This window comes from Myodes glareolus, chromosome 15 (genome assembly GCF_982192425.1).
Source record: "Myodes glareolus chromosome 15, mMyoGla1.1, whole genome shotgun sequence".
Classification (NCBI taxonomy): Eukaryota; Metazoa; Chordata; class Mammalia; order Rodentia; family Cricetidae; genus Myodes; species Myodes glareolus.
The window spans coordinates 40,044,879-40,069,862 of NC_142040.1; the positions used below are offsets into that span (position 1 = coordinate 40,044,879).

The 24,984-nt window shown below is 43.0% G+C and overlaps 1 protein-coding gene across 1 annotated transcript; it reads right to left on the reverse strand.

The window, feature by feature from the left end:
- Positions 1-13,560: 13,560 nt before the first annotated feature.
- On the reverse strand, positions 13,561-23,846 carry Gzmk (granzyme K). The gene is made up of 5 exons (XM_048443039.3): positions 23,394-23,846; positions 22,991-23,138; positions 17,550-17,700; positions 16,503-16,772; positions 13,561-14,061 (listed from the first exon to the last, which is right to left on the reverse strand). The coding sequence occupies exons 1-5, from the start codon at positions 23,452-23,454 to the stop codon at positions 13,900-13,902; spliced, it is 792 nt and encodes a 263-aa protein (XP_048298996.3). The 5' UTR covers positions 23,455-23,846; the 3' UTR covers positions 13,561-13,899.
- Between the last annotated feature and the right edge of the window lie 1,138 nt (positions 23,847-24,984).

Sequence of the window (24,984 nt, forward strand, 5' to 3'; positions counted from 1 at the left end):
TGGAAATTAAAGACCATGGTATCATCACATGTGTTCATCTAAAACTAACAGAGACGATCTTGAAATCACCCACATCTCATCACCAATTCAACCATCACAGAGACAGCTGGCTCAGGCAAGCCTTCGTTGTGATAATCATAAAGGCAATCTGGTGTCTCCAGACCATTGTAGCAGGGCTTTTGGTGACCGTATTATTGCAAGTGGCATAAATATTCAACCTTTTTTGACTTAAAGTTCTTCCTTCCCATTTCCCTATGTCTGAATTCTCTTCTGTGATCACCTGGTAACTGGAATATGCACTCCAATCTGTACCCTCGGATCTGCTTTGGGGCTACTGTAAGACAAGACAACAGCCTTCCGTGTCTGGTTGAGGTCTTCCATGCTCTTATTCTTTCTTCCTTTTTTATTTCCCATATCTCCAACTACAATTCCAATCCCAATATGTATGGGCAACTTTTTCTGATATTATTTTCCTATTTTAGAAGCAGTTTAGCCACTACTGCAGTAAGACAGGTCCCCCTTGGTGTCAGATATTTCTGTGGCATCCCCCTCAGGTAAGTAGGCATGGGGTGCTCAGAAATAATTATTATCTGTGCCATATGGAATGACACAGATAAAGGGGACAATTGTTGTGACACCGCTTCTCAGCGGAGCCCAATATCTGAATTGCCAAACTCTAGACAAGACCAGAACACTCAGATTTGAGTGGTGAGTTATTTGATAGCTCAGTGCCACCATCTGCAAGATTTGCAAACTGTGTCAGCATTGAGACCCATAGATGGCATGAGAAAAACCATGCCAAATTTATTAAGTTCCTTTAGATGCATAGATCATGGTAGAATTGGAAAGCACCAGCATTTCCAAATCCTTTAAACATGAAATGAACTAAAGAGGAAGAGAATTTTAGGAAAATTTTTAAGATGATTTACAGCTTTGGGTTTGATTCTGTTCAAAGCTGACCACACTGCTCTATGTTTCGATAGTGTTGCTGAGGCCAAAATAAGTACCTGTGAAGGGAATCTCTTACCAGTCTGGGACACTAATTATTTTCATATCTTTTTCTCATACAAACGTGAATGGCGATACTGCGATGCCTAAAATGATTGTCTACCGGACAGGCCCTAGATTCACCTAGGAGACAAGCCTGGGTGTCTGGGAGGGAGTTTCCAGATTTAGTGGATGTATCATTCCATGAGCTTGGGTTCCACACTGAATCAAAAGGAAGACATTGGCTGAACACATCCATCCACTGTCTCCACTTCCTGACAGTACACACCATGATGAGCAGCCTCCTAGTCCTGCTGTCAGTCCTCCCTGTCATAATAAACTGTATCCCCTGGAACTGTGAGCCCAAACGAATCCTTCCTTAGGTTACTTCTCTTAGGTTTTTTGTTGCAGCAACGAGACAAGTAACAAGTACACTTTCCAACTCTAATATGTAGAGTGGTTCATTGAAACTTTGAAGTAAATAATAATACTCAATTTTTATATGCTGCCTCTCATCACAGAACTCCAGGCATTATTCAATAAGCATGGAACTTTCTAGATCACTGATGTGGGAGCCCCTTCTGTCTATGTGTTGCTTTTATTGGTTAATGAATAAAGAAACTGGCTTGACCTGATAGGGTTGAGTAGAGCTAGGCAGGGAAAACTAAACTGAATGCTGGGAGAGAGGAGGCTGAGTTAGAGAGAAGCCATGAAGTTGCCACTGGAGAAAGACATGCTGGAATCTTGTTGGTAGGCCACGAGCCTCATGGTAAAATATAAAATAATGAAAATGGGTTAAATTAAGATGTAAAAACTAGCCAGTTAAACTTCTAAAAGAAGTTAAGAGCTAATAGACCAATCAGTGATCTAAATAATATGGTTTCTGTGTGATTATTTTGGGAGTTTGGGTGTCCAGGAAATGAACAAGCGGGCTTCTTACAACAGACCACTGCTTGCTTTCATCCTAATCCCTGGCCTTTATGAAGAATTTCTCACCACTATGAAAGTGATTTAAAGCTGGGAATGGTGGCACAAGACTTTAATCCCAGCTGCTCAGAGGGTTGAGACAGTAGGATGGAAAATTTAAGGCTGGCCTGAGTGGCCTCTGTCTTCAAACTTTTGAAAGGCTGTAGCTGCAGCTCAGTAGTAGAACACTTGTCTAACAGTATAACTTCATGGGTTAAATCATCAGCCAAAGATGGTGACTTTAGACTACAGTATTGTAGTTGGACTGAGGTTTATTATTTTACCATAACTTATGACTACAGTAAGTTCCTCTGGCCATCCATTCATCTGCTTCTCTGTCCATTAAAGATATTTGTCATGTGGTCACAGTGTAATTCTGGCTGTACGGTACTGAACAGGACAGCTAGAAGCCCCAGTTCTCATGGAGCGAATAGGTTAGTGAGTCCGTCCTACAGCATGGATTTCAGTGACTTCTCTGAGTTTGTACTATTTTTATCTAGAATGTTTTTAGAAATCAGCTTTCTAAAGTTAGCACAATTAACTTGAGGTGTATTACCTTTTACTATACAGGTTTGTAGGTAAAACCCTTGGGATGAGAACAGAGACCTTGTGTCTAAAGGCTGCCTGCACATGACAATCCTAAGCCCAGAGTCTGTGCAGACTTCTGGGGTTTGATCTTGCTGTGAAACAGGGAGACTTGGCAGTTCTTGGCCTCTGTTGAACAACGGTGGAGGTCCATCAAAACTAATGAGCCAGCCCATTCTACATTAATGTTGTATTATTTAAATGCTTTTAAAATTAAAATGGGGGGCAGAAGTTATAGGTAAAATAAAGTTTGGGATGAGTGTATACTAGGGCCCTGATGTCTAATTGTGGAGTTCACAAATTCTTTTGATCCCCGAGTCCTCAGTTTCACAATGGTCATAGAGTAGTCATCTGGATTTGCGGGGATAAGCTGAGTCACGACTCCCTGGGGGAAACGGAGCATCCTCTCGGGACACTTCTGTGACTCCTGCTGTTTAACTGTCACTTTGATGAGCCCACTGGGATGAGAGATGAGTTCACACAAGGAGTGGCCTTCTCGCCTTCATGGATACGGCTTGACTACAGCAATCACTGTAGTTCTCATTTATGTTTATGTGGCCGGAAGTAAGGAGCGCAAGTCTGGTAAGCCAGCTCTTTCTCCTTTCTTTACCTTTGGACATTGTTAAATCAAGCTTTATCTGAATAGGCTCACCCATGTGGGACTTATGCACGAATGAAGTTCCTGCCAATGTTCACATCCCTATAATACTCATTTTTGTGTATGTCTGCTTGTAACAAAATTTGGGCTATAGTTGTGTCTCCCGCCTTTCTGTTACTGTAGCAAAATACTTGAGATAATCAGCTTAAAGGGGAAAAGGGTTCACAGTTCTAGAAACTTCAGCTCGTGGTAGATTTGAGCAATTGTTTTTGGTTACAGGAAGGCAGAACCTCATTGTGGGAGCACATGATAGAGGGAAGGGGAGGAGTGGAGAGGAGAGGAGAGGAGAGGAGGGAGGGAGGGGATGGGAGGGGAGAAGGGGAGAAGGGAGGGAGGAGAAAGGTTCTCCCCACAGTCCTTTCAGAAAACGTGTTGCTATACCCACCACTTAAACACTTCCACCATCTTCCATAACCTTTGACATGTGGGTCTTCAGGGCCATGAAGTTAAGCGTAGCACCAGAATTTGTTTGTTTTCACGCCCATGTTTATTTTTATGCAAATATGTCTGCAAATAGAGCAGGGATTCTCTTTTCTTCTTGGCTCCGCCAGCAACCAGCGCAAAAGATGGTTTTCTGACCAGAAACAGGCATTTGTGTAAAGCATGTCTAAGTCAGTGAATGAAGAATTGTTCCCTAAATGTTATGTAATTAAGATCCTAGAACCGGCACGAATTGGTCATTAACGTGGTCACCCTCTGTGTGTCATCTTACCCCGCGTGGGACAGCTTTGGTTTCTATGATATTGCAAGCATTCAGGATGTTGCTGCATCCAACTATCTTCCAATGGAACTACTACTATATTTTTGAATGGAAAAAACTGCTATATCATTTCAAATGATGGTGAAATAATAGGACAGATAATAGCCTCAAATGCCAGACAGCATTATTCACACGGAACTTTACAGAAAGCAGTTCTACAGGATCCATTTGCAGAATACAGAAGGAGGGAGAGAAATACTGTTTCAGACCCCCGACTACCATGTATTATTTTTTTGAAGGAGTCATTTAATTTTGTTTCAGTACATAGGTTGTGTTGCTCACACATCAACCCATTCACTGTGTGCATGCAGTGCCTGAAGAGGCCTGGATAGGGCATCAGATCACTGAAATTAGAGTGACAGATGGTTCTGGGTCTTGGGAATTGAACTCAGGTCCTCTGGAGGAGCAGCCAGTGCTCTTAAGTCTTAAGACTTAAGTCTCTAGACCCATATGTGTGTTATTTTCATAGAAACAAAAGTATTTGCCACACAGCAGGACATAGCAAAGATCTGTCAGTCAGGAGGGAACAGTTTTTCAATTCTACAAAATTAAATATCGTTTTTGGAGTCAGTTCTTGTTTAAATAAGGGATGGTAGAAATCTGAAAGTTATTTGGGATTTGCGAGGGTCTGAACAACAAACAGGCCATGGATCTAGATTTCTAGAATTTTCTGTTTCAACAGTATTAGATCATGGCTGACTATGGCGAAACGAAACCGTGGAAACAGAACCAGAACTAACAAGGAACTAAGGCACAGCTACAAAGTGGCAGTGGGTTAAGTATTTTATTTGCAAGAAGCCCGTATGCACGGAGGGTCACCGATCACGAGGCTCCTTTCGGCTTTGATGTCACTTGCGTTTGGCTTTGAGTTTGCCTCCATCTTCATTGCTGGAGGTCTGACCATTGCTCTTGTGATCCAAAGACTCGAGAAAGGAAAGAACTTGCTTCCTGCTGAGTCATCTCCCTTTAAATCTCCTTCCTATATGCTTCCAGCTCTTCGCTTCTTAATGACCACTGCAAGTCGCGAGAGAGGCTAGAAACGCCATCTTTTGGCCATGCATATTTGTGACTTCAAAGTTAATTAGATTTTGCTGTTGTTAACAGGATAGAAGAGATGTCTGCTGAAAAATAAACCAGTAGTATGTTTGGCTGAGTGAGTCAGACAGATCGCAGTGAAAGATCAAAGTGAAGCAGAACACTGCTGTGCCTCCTGAGCCCAGGGCATAAATGGACCAAGGCACTGCACGCCATCCTGAAGTCAAAGCAGGTATGTGGGTGTACCTGTCAGAGGGCAAGCAGGTTGCTGTGCTGTTGAAAAACCTCTTGGGGTTGTTCATCTTGGTGAACTGACCAAAGTTCAAGGCCTAACCTTTGTTATGGCAGGAAATGAGGTTCAATAATTTGTCTCTCAAAATGAAACTCAAGGGTTAGTGAGATGGCTTGCTGACAAGTCTGATGACTTAAGCTTGATTCCTAAGGATCTACATGGTGGTCCCTGCTTCCCAAAACTGTCTTCTGACTCCACATAGGCACTGTAGCATTTATGCCCTTCTCTACAAATAAATAAATGTTTAAAAAAGAAACACGAGTAACCCCCAACACGGGAGTGAAGTCACGAATGTAAAAGAGCAAAATATTCACTGATTTGCAATGAGAAACAACAGGCAAAGGCATGAAAATGGTCACCATAGTTGCCTCAGGAACACTAACTACATCAGATAAAACCAAATAAGCCAGTGAGCATGTATTGGAACCAGGCAAAAACCAAAGATGAATCGGGAGATATTCTCACTCCCTTCCTGGGTAAGACCTGTGGTTCTCAGCCTGTGCTAGCCTTCATCCCCCTTTTTTTGTGTTCCTCCATCCAAATGAGAGTCATCGACCTTTGAGCACTTTATAGAAGATTCCAAAATCCCATACTTCTTCAGAATGTCTTTGCTGCATCTAATTCAGGCCGGAGGGAGTGCAAGATTTATCTTCCAGGAAGCAATTTTATTCTCATACTCCAAGTTCTAAGGACAAGCCACAGTGTAAACCCCAAACACTGACTCTACCAGGCTGCTGCATTATGAATGATGAGCAAGGATTGCCAATTCAGAGTTAACAGATTTCGCAGCCAGGCAAACTGGTTCTCAGACTTGAGAGCCAGTCCTATTTACTAACCAGTGTCCCATTTCAGACAAGAAGGACATCTGGGACTCCACTGCTGATATAAACCCATAAGCAGGACCCACCTTGAACCTGCTAGATACCCCTTCCCTATAGGTCACAATCAGCCACCCTGCCCAACATCCAAAGACCCCTTTCCTCTTAAAAAGAGCCACATCCTTTGTTTGGGTGAGCTGATATTCATATTAATATTAATGGTCATGAGCTATTGCTCCCAGCTTCTCCCTGTTCTCTGGGGTAGGAGGGAAGGCAGAGAACTTGAGTTCTGTCCCCAGAACTCATGTTGGGTAACTCTGGCTCCAGGGGACCTGACACCTGGCACCTGTACTCCCGTGCACGTGTCCCACCCTGATAATTAAAAATTTTTTTAAAACATTAAAAAATAAACTCATGATTGCTGTGTACTGGGCTCTTCAGAGTTCTAAGGGAGAGGTGGAAAAAAAAAAGAAAAAAAGAACACAGTTTCGGTCAGAAATTGGTAACAAATGACTCAGCAGAAAGCCCCCAAAGAAAGCAGGAAACGAATGGGTTTTGTCAACAGAACGCCAAGGTGCTAAAACTTAAACCCAGGTGCTCTTGGTGCTTGCACAGTTTGCTGGCGTCTCCTGCACCGCATCTCAGTGTTCGTGAAATTCTGAACCTTGAGAGACAAGGGGATGCTTTGTCCTGAGACAGGTTGATCACAGCGCCCTTGTTCCCTCCTCACACGTGTATCTGCCGTAGGCAGATTGGACCTCTTTAAAGAGCCGCTTTAGGGTGGATAACTGTGAATGAAAAGAAGCTGTGTCTGACTGAACAAAAGCTCCCGGAAGGAGCCCGTGTCCACAGAAGCTGATGGGCTGGTTGGGGTTTCAGTACTGTGGAGAGATTGGAATTTTGTAAGTTCAGAGGCTTGTCTTGGGCTAGTTTGCTCCCTCTGAAGCAGCCATGCCTTGCCCCACTCTGTATCTGAACTAGCACTTCATGATAATAAAGAAAACCTTTTAGGATCTATTAACTTAGCAGAACACTAGCTTCCACCAGTCCAAGAGCTGAGAACGACGTGAGATAGCATCTTTGGCATATGAAATAGCTCCCCCACCTCCCACCCAATCTCATTACACCTACCTCTCAGGTGTAACCACCAGCATATTTTAAATTTGCCTTGATTTATGACTTTCTTTATTCTGTAAAACTATGAATACTTCATGAAACTGCATCCATGTTGGAACACGGAATGTGGGGTGTCCTACATCTGTGTTCCCAGGCCATGGTCACTCATAATGGCTCCAGAATAAACTGTCTCTTGTTCCCTTTAAGATGAGAGCTGTGGTTTTTATGTAGATAAATCTTAAATGATGAAATTTTCTTTTCAAGTTCTGGAGTCTAGGAAATACCAGGTTAACTTGTTTTCTGGGGAGGACCTTCTTCCTGGCTTCTATACAGGCTGCTATGACTCCATATGGAGAGGGAAAATGAATTTTCTACTGTCTAACAAGAGCATTTGTCTCTCATTAGGCTCCTACCCTATGATGTTATTTAACCCCAGTTACCTCCTTAGAGGCTCTATCTCCAAATACAGCGACAGACAGAAACACTGTCCATGGATTTGAATTTGGAATGGGGAGTAATTTGATTCATGTCAGTATTATTTTCCCAAATCAGAATTGGATCAGAGGGAGAGCTTTGGAGAGCAGAGGAGGTCTTGAATGAAAGTATATAGCATGGACAAAGACCAGAGGTAATGTGTATCGTTAACTTGGGCACAGTCATGTCAAGCAACAATGAATCTGACCAATGGGAACTTGGCAAGGCCTTCCTCCAGGCTCAGAGGGATGCCAAAGCCTTCCATTGGTCCAGAGACCTCCTACTGAGGCCAGCTAACCCCTCCTCCTGTGCTGTATATAATAAACATGCTGAGGGTCTCAATTCTTGCATATTTGGTGTGATCTTATCACAGCGTGTGTAGCTTACCCGACTCAGCTTTTCTGTGCGTGTGTCTACCCTTCATTCCCTCACCACTCCTGCCAGGTTTCCAGGACCATGCTGTGAAAGTCTCAGCAGAGAGCAGTTCGGATTGACCAAGGATGTCTCCCTTTTACTAGATAGTTCCTAAAGCGCTAAAGCCCTCCATGTCATTTCAGAATGAGCTGAGACTGTGAACATGGAGTAGGAAGGAAGTACTGGCTCCGCTCCCTGCTACTAGGTTGGATGCATGGCTTATCTGAATCAGTATTGGTTTATTTCACGAATCGTGTTTGGACTTACTCAGTGTTAGTGTTGACCACATTGCTGAGGCTGGGTGGACAAAAATAAGGCCATCTTATACACTTGTGATAAAGTCACCTGGCCCCAGAAAGAAAGTGAGAGGACTCCAAATGATTAGGGCAATCCACTCTCCCCTGAAATCCTTGAGCACTTTTAAAATCTGAGTATTTGCCCTGAATTAACTCTCAGCTTCCTTTTGAGACCATAGATAAAATCTTGTAAGTGTTCAAAGACACACCCACCAAATTAGAGCACTACATATTGGTTTAGACTGTGTTGGGGAAACCTTTGGTGTGTTCAGCAAAATCCTCCTTCCCATAAGGGATGAAGGATGCCTTTGACAATGGGCAGCCAATGGGCACCATTGTCACCTGCTTGCCACAATGCACTGTTGGTCCCTTTCCAGGGTGACAGCTCAGTCATGGCTATTGCAAGAAGTCTGTCTTTTCCAGACTGATCTAGTTTAACACATTGTTAGCAGATGCTAATGGCAGGGAGCCTGAAATAAAACCCAAGTTGCAGTTTTTAGGGCCAGCTTCCCAGGATTCTCATCAAGTGGCTAAGGGAAAATCACTGTCTTCTTGGTTATACATTTATGATGATACAGTTTCAAGTTTTAGAGGAAATGGATACAGAACTATTATTATTTTAATGGTGAGACCAGTGAATCTACAATGTTTCTTTTTATTATACAACATAGTCTGGTGTGTAACAATCAGTATTTTTCATACTCAATACCCAAGGCTTTTGGTAAATCTAGATGATGTAAATTGGAATATCCAAAGACACTCGCTTTTGTGTTTCATAATTAAAGCAGTTGCAGAATTTTAGTTAGTTCACTTTTTGATTTTCTTGGGTCTTAAATTTGTATGTGTGTTGTATGCATGTGTGTGTACAGGTATGGATATACACAGGACCACAGAAGTCAGGGGAGGACTTCACTGTCCTTCTTTGTCACCCTCTACTCCCCGATCCCCCAAGTTAGAATATGGCCATTAAATCTGGAACTCACTACATTTTGTTTGCTTGTTCTGGGCTAGGCTGCAGGCTAGTAATCCCCAGGGATCCTCCTGTCTCTGCCCCATAGGTGCTGGGATTGCAGACCCACAGAATATGGCCAACTTTTTATGTGTGTACCAGGGAACTTGGGTCCTCAATGTGCCTAGCAAGTGCTCCTACCCACTGAGCCAACTCCCAGCCCCTGTAATCCTCCATAGTACAAGAGTTAATGATTTCCAAGAACTATGATTAAAAAAAAAACCATAGAAATGATGTGGGCTGTCCTTCTGTGCATGTGTTGCTTTTATTGGTTGATGAATAAAAGCTGTTTCAGCCAATGACTTAGCACAGTAAGGCCAGGTGGGAAATCCAAACTGATATATATATACATACATACATATATACACACATATATGTATACATATATATACATACACACACACACACACACACATATATATATATATATATAGAAAGAGAGAGAGAGAGAATAGGCGGAGTCAGAGAGATGCCATGTAGCTAACAAAGGAGAAGGATTCCAGAAAACCTTATTAATAAGCCACAATCCTGTGACGATACACAGATTAATAGAAATGGGTTAATTTAAGATATAGAAATTAGCTAGCAATGTGCCTAAGTAATTGGCCAAGCAGTGTTGCAATTAATATAGTTTCTGTGTGATTATTTGAGTCTGGGTGACTGAGAAACTAAGGAGCAATCTCCATTTACAAAATGGCGCTCACTGTCTGGCATGGATCTACATAAGACCTAAAACAGTTTTTAAAAAGAAGAAAAGAAAGAGGGTTTCTAAATCCACAAGAACAGGAGCCAAGCACAGCTTCTTGGTAGCTGCATATTTTCAGATAGACTCTGTTTGGTAGTGTAGAGCAGAAGCACAGCTCTTTTAAGAGGCTTCCTGACTCATCATTAGAGCAAAACCTGCAGCTCCTTTAAGGGACAACTTCCTGGTTCATGCTGGTGGCACAAATGGCTCTGACTCTTTTGAAGTATGCTGCAAGTTACTTGGTGGCAGAATAGGTCAACTGCTTTCCAGAATTGAGGTGGTGAGCATGGCTCCTACCAGGCCGTCCCAGAGCTGGTAGTGAACAACCTCTGCCATGTTAAAAGGCCAAGAGAGGAGGAGCCAGGATCCAGGGCTGCTGCTGCCAAGCTGCTTACCATTAAAAGTGCTCCTGGTCAGAAAAGGATTTCAGATACACAATAAAGACAGATTCAGGCAGATACAAACCTCTGAACGGGTCATAGTGTGTTTAAAAAATGTGCGTAGGCTTGGGAGAGAGGGGAAAAAGAGTATAGACAGTTATAAAAAGAAGTAAATAGTTTTAAAAATATAAAACAAAGTCTTTAAAGAGACAGTAAAAGTAACAAACAGAAATAGATTAAAGGAATAAAGATAATAAATATTAAAAAGTAATAGAGAAAAAAGCCAAGTAAAGATGAAAAATACACAGAGTCTGGATTATGCATACTATTGTGTTTTCTTTGAATTTTTTGACTGAATGAACTAACTACAGAGAGACATTTCATTGCACAGGCTGCTAAACTAAACCAATATATATAAAAGGTATTTTGACTTAAAAATTTGAGTCTAAGAATATGTTACTTTGAAAAAGAGATTCTGATTTTATTTCTACAGAAGATGAGAAGTTGTGGATTCCTTTCAGGCTAATGTGCTTTGATGGGGGCAAAGGGTCACTATAGTCTGTATTACTGTATGGTCCAAGGAAATGCAGAAAGAAGACCCCAGACTCAAATAGTATGTAAGAGCAAAGAGGGTTTATTAATATTCCAGCATGCATGAGAGGTCTTTCATCTGTACAAAATGGCGATGACCCTGAGAGGAGCGTACAGGCTCCTTTTAAGCACAGCTAAGGGGAGTTTTGGGGACAGTGAGGTCATCTCATACATAATTGGTTAGGCAAGCAGCAGTTACACTAGTATACTTTTAATTGGCTGAGTGTTAGTCTTATTATTTTTGGACATACTTGGACAAACTTGGGCAAGTCTGGACATGACTCAGAAAGGGGCTGATGGATTTGTCCTTGAGACATTGTGAGGCTGCCTTAGGCCCTGTTCTGTTCTCTCCCTTGTCCCCGAATGTAAGGGGATTGTGGATAAATAGCCCTTTGTTGGGTGAGACACCTGTTTTGCCCTTCTCAAAAAACTGAAACCTAAATTCAGTTGTGAGAGTGGAAGAGTTTAACCCCTTCATTGCAAATAATCTCATGGTTTTATGCACTGATATAGTTAGAAGAGATCTGGGAAACATACCAGAGTATCCTCTTAAAATTTTTATTTTTATTACCTCATTTCATATTCATTTTTATTAGCATCTAAAAATCAATCATACAAATTTGTGGATCTCATGTGAGACCTCAATGATGTATAGATTGTCACAGTATCCTCAAAAGGATCATGGAAGGCAGTTCTCTCTAGTCTTAGTTTTGTATAAGTCACTTAATTTTGTTTCCTTAATTCATATAACTTATTACTTGTTCTTTCTGCATGGGCCAACTCACACGGCCGTATGTGAATCTTCCTAGCAAATGTTCAGGCAGAAACTCACTACAGAAGAGTGGCTTGTGGGCGCTCCTCCTACCCTTTCTCCTCTCTCCCCACCCTTCCCTGCCCCTCTAGCCCTTCCCCTGTGAAAGCCCAAAAATGTGAGCCTATTTCCACCTTGTCTGATGGTCAGAGAGTTTTAACTTGTCCAAAGATGATGACAACAATGTGGCTACACACCCTAACCTAGGGTGTGGTTACTTGGTCTTTTTGACATTAAGATAGCCCATATAGGTAGATCCACTCTACCCTGATATACCCATAGTATATTCAAGCACACTTCTGCTTCTTCTTTTTGAGATAGGGGGTTTGACCTCGGGAATGACTGTCTTTATGATATTTGGTCTAGGGTAGGTTCACTGCCTAAACAACAGAATGCTTTTCTTATGTCTTGATGGCTCAAAGTATTGAAGCAAGTAACTGTTCTAATTGTCCTTTGTATCATGTTAGAGCAGTCTTTTGTCTTCTTCCCCCTGTTGTATTGGGGTATAAAAGTGTATGGAAAATTAAACGCAGGCAAATTTCAGTATTCACTGGAACAATCATATGTTTTCTGTCGCATCTTCATTCTCTTTACTTGTTTTTCTAATCCCCATGCCCCTACCCTAATAAATGGTATTTTTGTCGAAGCTGTTCTCTGACACTCGCCTCCTCTCTCTCCTCTCCTCTATTCTGCTCTTATTTCCCCTTTCTCCCCTAATCTTTGCCCAGTAATTTTTAATACCGTGTTTTGTTCTATCACAGGGATTTTATACATTTAATTAAACTCTTTCTGGAATAGAGTGTGGCATAAATCAACACTTACTACCCAAGTATTTGTGTGTGCCATGATGATAGTTTTTGCACTGAGTTTGTATTTCTGCTTATTATTTTCACAATAGTGTTTGGTTGGAAGCATCACCCCAGACTCTGGTATCCATGTATCCAATAGTCTGGAATGTTTTGGTGGAAAGTTCCATTCTAAGCCCCTCCTCTGGGAGTTGCCTCAGTCCAGACTCCACCCCCAAGAAAGCCCTCCAAACAGTGACCCCTCTTCAGAGATGCTCAAGACCCCTCCTACAGGGTATTTAAACAACAACCCAGAGATCAAACACATGGTTTCCCAGTCTTCTTTCCCCATCTCCTCTCTGAAGTCCAGGAGCACTGGCATTCATTAAACCTGGGCTTTTTCTCATTCAGTTTGATTTGGTCTGATTTGGATTATTGCATTGGTGTAGAGGTTTATTAGGGTACAAAAACTTTTCAAATAGTACTAAAGTTCATTAAAACTTAGAGCAGAATGGTAGTTGGTAGGGGATGAGGGGTGAGGAAAATGGGAGATTGTTCTTCACTGAGTATAAAATTTTAATTTCCAGGATGAATAAATTCTGAAGATCTGTTGTATCTGAGTATCTATAGTTGTTACTACTGAATCATATAATTAAACATCCTTTTAAAAAAGCATTTAACACATTAAAAATATATTAAAATTTTTATGATAATTAAAAACACCCGAATAGCATGGGATAATTTGGCAGAAATCCCAACACAAGCGTAATTGGAGGAGGTACCAGTATTGCTTTCTGTAGATGCCCTTTGAGGAGTGTGGATGGAAGCAGGATGGATATTATTTGATATTCATAAAGACAAAGACAGACTTTTCATTTTATTTAGAATAAAACCAACGTGGTAGAAATAAATCACTAATACCCATTAAAAAGAGTATGGTTCCTTAACAAAATGAGTTTGTTGTTTTTGTTTTTAATTTTCTCTCAAATTCAGGCATTTATTTATTTACTGCTGCCTAGACAGCAGTAAACAAAATGAGTCCTTAAGACACAGAAATATGTCCCAGCTGTACCACAGGCTTCCTACAGTCAGCTGCATCTGCAGATAAAATTGATCTGCAAGCACATTTCACAACAAGAAGCAAGTGACTGTCAGATCTAAAAAACCATTTACAATCTCAGTTCCCACTGGATGGGGCGAGCTGGCTTTTGATCCAACTCTGGTATTTCTTAGTCAATAGGGTATAGATTCCAGGTTTGTTGGCGACGCCACATTTATAGCCCCCAGAGACGATGGCATGGAAGACACCTTTGCAGACCAAGGGGCCACCTGAATCTCCCTGGAAAAGGAAAGTTGACAGATACTTAGTGAGAAACTGGTGCGGTTTCTTAAAGTCACTGTGTTCTTTAGTGTTATTAACAGTCTTTGGTTTTCTTGTGACTCAGAGCCCCAACACAGCCTCTTATTCAGATTAGGCTTTCTGTGTCTGTTTGTCTGTCTGTCTATCCCTGCTTTTCCCTGTGTTTGCATCTCTGTCTATAACCGTGAATTGGTCTTTCTGCCCATTTTATGTCTCTGTTCTCTCTGCCCTATGTCTATGCGCACACCTCCCTTTGGTAATCAGTGGCTTCTGGACTTTGCTAGTTAAAGAGCAGAGAGTTTGAAATTTTCCACTGAAATAAAATAAAGCTCAGAATTGTGGATGTCAGTTTGACACCAGTGGGCTTAGAACCAAACTGTTGTTGAGATCAGGAGAAAAGTGAAACTGAGCACTGTAAATGGCGTGATGGAAGGAACTGTGTTGGGCTTTCGTTATCTTTTTCTGTTTTTTTGTTTGTTTGCTTTGTTTTTAATTTGTCACTTGCACACATTTGAAGATAGCTCTGTGTATGTAACCCCCCCCCCCCCCCCGCTAACTGAGGTGATTTCAGAGAACCCACGCTAACAAGCACACAACTGAATTCTGTCATAAGTGAAGCAGTCATAGAGCAGGTGGGATGGCCTTCTGGTCAAAGAGTTGGCCTTCAAATATAAGGACCAGTGTCTGCTGCTGGTCACATGGCAAAGTGCAGGACATTGTCAGGGCTAGTTAGAGTTGCTGACCTGGTTAGGAGGGTAGTAGTCTCAGGGAGTCTTTGAACCAACCCAGCAAGGCTTACTCTAGTAGAATGCAAGTATTAAACTCTGATTTTTAAAAACGAGTAATCTGGGACCAGCGAGATATAGCTCAGATAGAGCTTGCTTGTCACCAAGTCTGATGGCCTGAGTTCCGCCCCAGGACCCACATGGTGGAAGGGGAAACTTCCCACAAATTGTCCCCTGGCCTACACATATATACTATGGACTGCATTTATGAGCCCACACACATAATACATAAATAAATAAACACAATATAGGAATGACTTTAAATTAGTAAGCCATCTCTGCTGCTTATTAATCCTCTAAAATGTGTCCCCAATGCTTTCTCACCATCTCTGCGCACAAAAATTCTGAAAGAGAATAACAGTTGCTTTTTGTTAACCAGTCTGGTCTGAGGACTTGTGTCCCCTCAATCACGGGAGCAATCCAGTCTCCCAAGGGCTAGCAGCTGAGGTAGGGATTTGTGAGGCCATGCGGCAGGATTTCTCCCAAATGGGGTTAGAGCACCGATCAAAATCCCAGACTCCCTACCTCCTAAAGGCCAGGTTAGGATGGAAACAGACAATCTACGAAGCAGGATGTCCCCCTCACGAGACCCCAGATCCACTACTGTCTTGCTCTGAACTTTCCAACTCCCAGAACAGTGAAAAATACATTTCTGTGGGCTTTAAGTCATGCAACTTATGGCATTTTATCTTAGAAGTTCACGTTATTTAAGAAACACAAGCTGTACTTTTGAGCTTCCGGCATATGCATCTTTTCAGTCTTCTCTAAGGATCACTTTAAAAAATGGTCCTTTTGGGGGGTCAGTTCTCTTCTACTTATGCCCTCAGGGCTGGCAGACTTTCTAAGGATGGCAGTGTCCTTCAGTGGACACCTGTAAAAACACAGTCAGGTGTCTGACGGGACGAGCAAGTATTTAATGAGAGCAGCTTAATTGCTGGAGAAGTTCACACTGGTAGGTATCTAAGAGTAGGGGACCCTGCAAGAGTGGACAGGAAATTTTCAGAACTGTGGCCTCCTGGTCTCCACGCTTCCCCTCAGGGTCAGAAAATGCAGAGGTGACTGCAATTTATTGGTCTCCATAGTCAGAGGCACCACTTCCAATGAGGATGCTTGTAGTTGGTTGTTTTTAAATCTTTACTCTTTGAGGGGCTCGCCACCCAGTTCCCAAATAAGCACACACCGAGTCTTATTCTTACTTCTGAATGCCCGGCTTTAGCTGGGCTTGTTTCTAGCCAGCTTTTCTTAATTTAAATTATCCCATCTACCTTTTGCTCCTGGGCTTTTATCTTTCTCCATTTCTGTATACCTTTTTTTTCACTTCTTTCTCCATGGCTTGCAGTGTAGCTGGGTAGCTGTCTCCTGGAGTCCTCCTCTCCCTCTTTTTCTCCTTCCTCGATCCCTCTTCCCAGATTTCTCCTCCTATTTATTCTCTCTGCCTGCCATCCCCACCTACCCTTTCTCCTGCCTCACTACTGGCTGTTCAGCTCCTTATTAGACCAATCAGGTGTTTTAGACAGGCATAGTAACACAGCTTCACAGAGTCAAACAAATGCAACATAAAAGAATGCAACAAATGTTCTGCAGCATAAACGAATGTAACATACCTTAAAATAACATTCCACAGTAGGTGCTTACCTGGCAGGAATCCTTTTGGCCTTTGGCATCTCCTGCACATATCATGTCCCTGCTTATAACAGGTTTGCGGTTGTAATAGCTTTGGCTGTTGCAGCGTTTTCTGCTTATGATGGTAACAGTGACTTCTTGCAGGGTATCGGAGTTTTTTAACAGATCTGGGTTGGTGGCTCCCCAGCCAGTAACCTGGCATTTGGTTCCATCTCTAATATAGTTTTTGGATCTCAGTTGAAGCAGTTGTACATGCTTGTTGAGTTCTGCAGCGGTGCGAAGCTGAACGATAGAAAACTGGGTGAATTATTCTTCCCCAGGGGTTTCTGCAACTAGATCCCATTTGACCGTGCATTGGGTGTGTGGTCCCTCTGCCTCAGGAAGGCATCTCTTCCCCTCGAATCTACTTTGGGGATGGTCTGCAGCTGCATTTTTGGCTGTTGTTTTTCCCTGAATGTGATTTCCATTCTCCATGGAGCTCACTCATGTTTGGGGATGGGAGCATACACAGAGAAGGCGTTCCGCCCAGTCTTGAGCAAACTGGCCTTTGGCCTGCCTTGGAAGGATTTCTGTGGAATGGCATGTATAGGTCATGACTTTGTGGGCTGGGCTGCTTCCTGCCGGATAGGGCCTCTGAGTATGGTCTAGACCACATTTGGGCTGGACAAAGTATGGTCTAGACTAAGTTTTAACTTATTTCTGATTCCCTGAAGTCCCTTAATTGGCCCTGTTACATAAACAACTGTTGTAGTTTTCAGTCGCTAATGCGAACAGCATTTTGGGGAAAAGCATTTCCTGGGGATCCTTGGGGCTGCTGGCATGCTGCTCTTCTGCATAGGGAGCAGTACCATTGGTTTCCCTGGCATAAACACGTCTCTAATGCATTTGTGGTTTCTGTTTTTCTTTCACGGGAGTATATGGGGTAACATGAGCCTTCATAGAACATTTCAGTTACCTCAAACACAGGGAGGGTGCTGCCAAAACGCGTTCACGGAGTTGATTCACGGAGTGATCTTGTACGAGAATATCGAAGAGACCGAGGGAGGCAAATCTACCCACCTTTATTAGCATGATGTCATGTGATGTGAGACCTGACGGAGATCTTGAGAATGGGATGAGTTTTTTAATCTCCAGTGTTTGTTTCGTGGGCTCATTCTTTGAAAGAGAATGCACTCCTAAGACCACTGTGGGAGAGCGACTTATAGGGAACCTAAAAGAGCAAACAAATGGGAGGTAACACAATGATGTGTAAACCCAACAGTCAGAGCTGGAGATGGTGGAGGTCACACGCATGAAGGACCAAGGACAGAGCCCAAGGAGACCGGCTTAGGACCAGTGAAGGGACAGAGGCCCCAGTGGATCTCAACACACATCTCTGGCCTCTCTGTCAGTGGGCTCCATTCCTAGAACTGCTGCATCTTTCCAACAATGTGTTTAGATAAATAAGGTGAGGCCTCGGATGCCTGCTGGCTCATCTGTTCATGAGATTCGTTTTAGGAAGCCTGGGCCTAGTACAGATCAAGCAAATACATGTGAATATATTCATAGACAGTGATGAAAATAGAACCGATTTTGTTTGGGGTGTTTTTTTCTACATGTTGCAACCATTTGTGTATTACAGATATTTCCTGTTGTAGTGTATTTATGAAAGCCATTTCAAATAATTTATTTAGAGCAAGGATGTGCTAAAAATGCCCTAGAGGTGTAGCTCAGTGGTAGAGCGCTTGCCCACCTTGCACAAGGTCCTGTATTCAAGCATTTGTGCGCGTGCACACACACACACACACACACACACACACGCGCACACACACCAAAAAAAAAAAAAACAATTAAACGAACAAATAAAAAGAAGGAAAAAAGAGCAAAGAAAAGAAAAGAAAGAAATATATAAAGAAATATATGTCAGTGCAATTCCCATCATGCCGGGGACAGAGGCAGAATTATTACACATTTCTATATAATCCAACTGGGTTACATAGAAAAGCCTTGTCTTAAAAACCAAACAAAACTTTGTATTTATTTGTGATAAAACTCTATTTTTTTTCAACTAGAAAAAGGAATCAAGACAGGATACAGCAGAAACACATATACACACAGATTTGTGTTTTTAAAAATCAAGAAGGGCACAGGAATCTAAAGGGAATGAAAGGAGTGGCTGTGTAGGTCCCGAGAACCCGCACGGCAGTGGGGAGGGTTCGCAGGCGGCAGACCTAGGTTCAGAATGCGCACAGGACTGCAGTGGGGGAGGGTCTAGGTTCAGAGAACTCGGGACTGCAGTGGGGGAGGGTTCCCATGTGGCAGACCTACGGCTGCCTGGAATTACCGCTTCTAATTTTCTACCAAAAGAGCTTATTTTGGGAATTCCAGCTCTATTTGCTGAAAGTTTGCCTGTTGCGAAATCAGAATGGGGGTGGAATTTCTCAGAGGACATGGATTAGATTTCTTTGGATGGATTCAAACTCAAATCCGACTTACCCACTAAGCCCAAAGCCCTGGAAGGAGAGGAAGATACAAAATCCCCAGGACCTCGGCTGGGACCAGAGAGTGGGTGTGTCTGTAAACAGCAACCCCAAGGACAGCCATGAGGTACCGGCACCTCTGGGGAAGGTGGATGCTGGTGAGGGAGAGGCTGAGATTTCCAGCGCTCGTTCATCTTTCACCCAGTTCCTCCACTAGCTGCTGACTTTGAAATGTTAGAGCTATTTTTGTCCCCGCTGCGACAGGCTCAATAACCCCACGCAGATCAATATGCTCTCTGAATTTTCAGCTGCAATCTGTCCCATCATGGTCAAATCTTCTGCCCATGGAGTAAATGAAATTTCCTGAGTTCTAGGATTCTTTCTCTTTAAAATCTTTTTTTTTCTTTAAAAAAAAAATCAGACACACACACACACACACACACACACAATGTGTGTGTACTATGGTGTACGCATAGTGGTGTTTCGGGACTTAGCTCTCTCCTTCCACCACGTGGGTCCCAGGGATCTGCTTCAGGTGGCCAGGCTTGGTAAGTGTCTTTTACTTACTGAGCCATCTCTCTGGACTCCATGTCTTTATCTGTGTCTCGATGTGAATTCCCATAAGAGAAAACTAGTACCAGGGTCATGCGTTTGCAAGTCACAGGGGTTTTCCAAGAGTGGCCTTCAGCACCTGGAGATTCTTGTGTGCAGTTTCCTGAGTCTCACCCTGGCTGCCCTGTCATGGAACTACAGAGTAGAACCCCGGTCTTGCTTGTCGTGCATTTCTTCTCTTTCACAGTCTGCCGAAGATGGCTGCCAAGACCGCCTCAGTGGAGCCTCACAGTGCCCCCCTTAGTTTTAAAGCCACTGATTGTACAGCCCTCATTGATCCTCTAACTGGTTCTAAGTGACCCATCTCGCACATAGAGGACGCAGGAGCCAGGCTCAGGGCTCGGTCCCAAGTCCAGTGCTCTTCCCTGGACTCTTCTCTTGCCGTGTATCAGGCTTCCTTCAGCTCGCTTCTTAGGCCAGCCTGTCTTGATACTAAGCAGAGCCTCTGTCTTGACCAGCTCCTGAGGTCTGGCCTCAAAGGCAGGGTTTCTATTTCATGGAGTCTCTCTTGGCTCAGATAGAGAAAAGCTGTTGGCTGTCAGAAAGCATAAATATTCCCAGTCCTATCCCATCTACACAAGTGGGCCATCATATTTATTGCTTGGTTATTACCATGGAAGGCTGCAAGGACAATATAGCAATCCTCGGCAACAAGTGTTAAAGCATAAGCTACGTCTTCCTCTACTTCCTTCACCGCAACAGCAGCCTAGTGAGGTGGGCGAGAAGACGATCCTCATTTTATAGACGAGGAAGTTGAGGTGTGGGTAAATTAAACCTAAGAATGTATTAGGTGGAGGCTCTGGGATGCACATCCAGGCAGGATTAGAACTCTTGGTTTGGGCTGGAGATGTAGCACTTGCCTAGTAGGCACGAGCCCTCAGGTTCAATTCTCCAGCACCGCAAAACCAAAACCAAAACCGTTCCATTGGTTTGCCTCTGGAGCTTGGTGGTGCCTGGCTGTGTGAAAGAGACTGTGGAGGATTCCACTTGGTAACTTGTTTAGGCACGTAAGAGCGAGAAAGAAGGGTTCAGGGAGGGAAGTGGGTCAGTAAACAGAGCCAAAAGTTTTCTCCTGATGACTTAAAGCATTGAAAAGAAGACAATTCAAGAGTGTTTTTTAAAAAATGCATTTCCTTCACTTTTCTTTCTTTCTTTGTAGACAGGCTTTTCCTGGATGCTCCAAGCCAGCCTCAAACCAGCAATCCTCCTGCCCTGGCCTTCAGAGTGCCACCATACCCGGTGCCCATTTCCTTCTAGGTTTGATGGAATAACTGCCAAGGCACAAAGGAAGACTGGAGTAGATGGGTGCTGAGAGGGAGCCTTCCTGAGATTTTCCTCTCTCTGTCGCTGTGCCGAAAGGAAGGGCTGTCTTAGTAGACTGTTCCCCCAGGAGCCTTGTGAGCACATTTGTGGGAAGCCACCATTGAGCTATTTCCTAAATATTTTGAATTTCATAAGGTTTAATATTTTTCCAAGCACTGATCTGCCTACATTTTTACACCCAAATGTCCCCTGGAGGAAATTCGATCCACATACTTCAGAGTTGTTTATATGCCAGCCATTTAAAATGATATTTAGCAAGATTTCTTTTAAACTCCAAGACCTCTCTTCAGTTCTCCCTCACCCTCCCCTCCTTCCTTCTCTCCATCTCTCCCTTCCCCTTCTATTATTTATTATTGTTATTATTACTGTCGTTGTTATTGTTGCCGTTATTTTAAACAGTCTTCTCCTCCGCAATTTGGGATACACTTTTCTTGAATTAAATCCATTAGACAATTTTCTAGATTTAACTTACTACCATCTACCTTCATGTATCTTCCTGCTGTGACTTCACCTGCCATGCACCAGGTCTCAGGCTTAGCCCCCAGTCCAAACCCTCTCTCTTTTCCCTTCCCACCAGCATCTGCTGAACAGTCTACCTTCAGTTCCTTGTCTGGCGAGCTGTGAGAACCAGAAGCATATCTGGAGAGGAACAAACGTTGCCTTGAGTGAGATTTTCTAGTGTTGCACGCAGCAGGACAGAAGCGAGGGGTGCATGGGTGAGCAAGGACACAACATTGAAATCCAGCAACTTGCTCTTTAGAAGCTGAGTCCTTCCCCTATTTTCACACTCTGGAGCTTCCAGCAGGGTTCCACCAAAATGCAGCAACTAGACAATATCCTCAAAGCAGGAAGAATGAAGACAGTTCAGTTGTTCTGTCTAGATGGTGTTGATGTATAGATAGCAGTTTTTGGAAGCTAAGATACATTTTTTTTTTTTTGAGACAGTGTCTATCTATCTATCCCTGGTTGCTGTGAAGCTCAGCAGGTAGACCAGGCTGGCCTTGAACTCAGGCAAATATGATTGCCTGCCTCTGCCTCCTGAGTGCTGGGATTAAAGGTGTGCGCCACCATGCCCAGCTAACTTTTTGTTACTAGATTTCTTCATTTTATTTTATGTTTAAGTGTTTTGCTTGTATGTATGCCTCTGTGCCACATGCAAGCTTGGTGCGCGCAGACATCAGAAGAAGGCATTGGACCCCTGGAACTAGAGTTAACGGATGGTTGTGAGCCACCATGTGGGTGCTGGGAAGCAAACCTGGTTTTCCTCAAGAGCAGCAGGTGCTCGTAAGCACTGAGCCATTTCTCCAGTCCCTAAGACATATTCTTAAGTGAAGGGCTATTGTGTTTTAAGGAAAAGAGAAGGTGATCAGGGATCCAGGCAAGAAGCTTAAAGAAACAAATATGCAAACAGAAGAAATGAAATCAGAAAATTCAAGCGAGCACCATCAGCTCTCTACCGACTGTCTTCACAACATCCCAAGACAGATTTTATACTTCGTCCTAAACTGAAGGGACCTGGGGGCGGGGTGCTGTCCTCCATGGTCAGAAAAGCTTCCCTTTTACATATCCCCATCCCAACTGACCTGCTCCGGATCACTTTTTAGAACCCTCTATAATTGTTTCCCCCGCAAGGGAAGTTGCTGTCTCTTATTGTTGTGATTTCCAAAGTGTGGTCCTCAGATGTCTAGGGTAAAGTGTAAGGCTGAAGAACCAGAGAATCTGCAAGTCCTTTGCCAATACTCACAGTGTTGCCTGCAATATATCTGTGCTTACCAAAAATGTCAAATATTCGGAAATATCTAAATAAAAACACCAATTCTCAAAACCCCATGAAACGAGATATGGTAACCTCCCCTTGGACACAGGCTTCCTTTCAGCAATTTCAGTTGCTTGTGGTCAACTGCTGTTGAACACTGCATGGAACATTCCAGAGATAAGCGGTACATACACTCTAAATTACTTACTAGAGTCGATCGTTTTATTCGTTCTCTTTTATCGCCGTCGTTCATCTTACTGCACTTAATTCCTGGAGTAAGCTTTGTCTAACACGTGTTGTTCCTCCTAGTCACAGAGAGCCACACACACGAAAAAGCACGGGGAACTCACCAAGAGTAGCAGTGGGCCGCTGTTAGCACCCACTGCGGGTGAATCAGGACTCCTCCACAGATGTGACGGCCGCTGTCCTGGATGGAAGCCATAAACGGCCTGGAATGTGGCCGTACTTCTCTCCCTCCAATAATTTCAGTGCGGAAACCTGTAAGAGTGAGCCGAGAAATTCCGCGTGGTTTAGCGGTGGCATCTAATCCTTCAGAGAGCAGGCACTGTTGTCACGATATTCTTTTTCAAGACCAATAAAACAGCAGGGCTACCCAATAGTTGCTGTACTTTGCCCGGCTAGCAGGTGAGAGGGGAAAAGACTGTTTACAGTGTTAACAGCTTAATCACTAGAGAGTCGTATCATGTTCCCATGATATCATGTTCACATGTGGCGGGAGCAGGAGATACTTACATTCTGAGCACAGATAAACGCCAGCAGTCAGGACAAACAGAGCAAATGAAGAAAGCCTCATAATTACGATGCTTCAGCGTTAAGGAGCACGGAGGAACCACTTGGCTCTGCGACTGATGAAGAAGATGCTGAAGACGGTTGGGTTTTCTTTCTTTCTTACTTTCCTTTTTTCTTGTAAGCGTCTCACCTCACATGCTCCAGAGGTTAGAGCTTTCACACCCAAGTTTTTCAGAGTAGCTATCAGTTTGGGGAGTTTCAGGTCTGCGCTGCCAGTGTGCCTTGAAGAACTCATTTCTGGATGAGCGCTCTTGGTACAAATGGTGAAAGAATAAAATACACCCGGGCCGGTAAAACCCTGGTGTGTTTTAGACAGTTTAAAGATGGTCCTTGCTCTACATCAGTGGTTCTCAACCTGTGGATCATGATCCCCTTGAGGTCACATACCGGATACTTACATTAGGACTTCTAATAGGAGAAAATTACAGTTCTGAAGTATCAGTGAGATAATGGTATGGTGGTCGGGGGGGGGGGGGCTCACCACAACATGAGGAACTGTATTCAAGGGTCACAGCACTGGGAAGGTTGAGAACCAACGCTCTAGAGCAATACTTCTGTTTCCCCTGGCATGAGGTGGTGCTCACCCTGCTTCATTCCTCTCACTTTTCACTTGTGCATAGAGTTATGGTGGAGAGACGTGGAGCCTCGCACAGATCCCAGTGGCTCTCTGGTATGGCTTAGCTGCAGCCTAAGCACCACCCAACGAAACCATACGTTTCACAGCAAGCACATCCCTTGTCTTCCCGTTCTTTAACTGGGACCAGAGTTGGCTACATTTTACTTACATATTTTGGAGATTTAATCATGTTACTAAAGGAGAATATTAGCAACACATTTTTTTTTTCAAATTCTCTTTGACTTAATTTTAATTGAAAATGACCACATGTTTATCCAGGGCCTTAATAATGCATTTTAAAAGGCAAGGGTTGTATTTTCTCATTCTTCCCAGGAACAGATGACAGTGAAATGCCAGACATTTTAGTGAACCTTATCTTGATCAGACTCAGGGTTCTGTTCACACTGAAAACGCAAGTCCATACAGGACCAAGTAGGTACAAATATACATAGATAGACTAGGCTCAGGAGCTCTAATATTTTCCAGAAACTCTTACCAAAACTTGCATAGTTTTTAGTTGTTTTTTTTTTAAAAAAGATTTATGAAATCTTCTTTTTTTAAAAAAAAATCTTCTATTTTTTAAAAAAAGAAAACCAAAATTGTCATGGCAAGAAAATCCTATGTAATTGTTTTTCTTTGGCACGAAAGCAGGAATAATAATTAATATCCATTTCACCACATAACTTAGTGATACGTAGGTTGAATGTCAAGTTATTCCCAAAATTCTCTCTACATGATCATTTGCATCTTCATGTCTCTATCTGTGAGGAAGTTAGTGTGGAACTTATATTTAAGCTACACTAAGAGAAATAAGGTCAGAGAGGCTCATTTGTCCAAGTCCACAGCGTTGGAACTGAGCTACATCTCACCCCTCACCTGCAGCAGCACGGATGTTAAGAAGCAGAAGTCAGAACACAG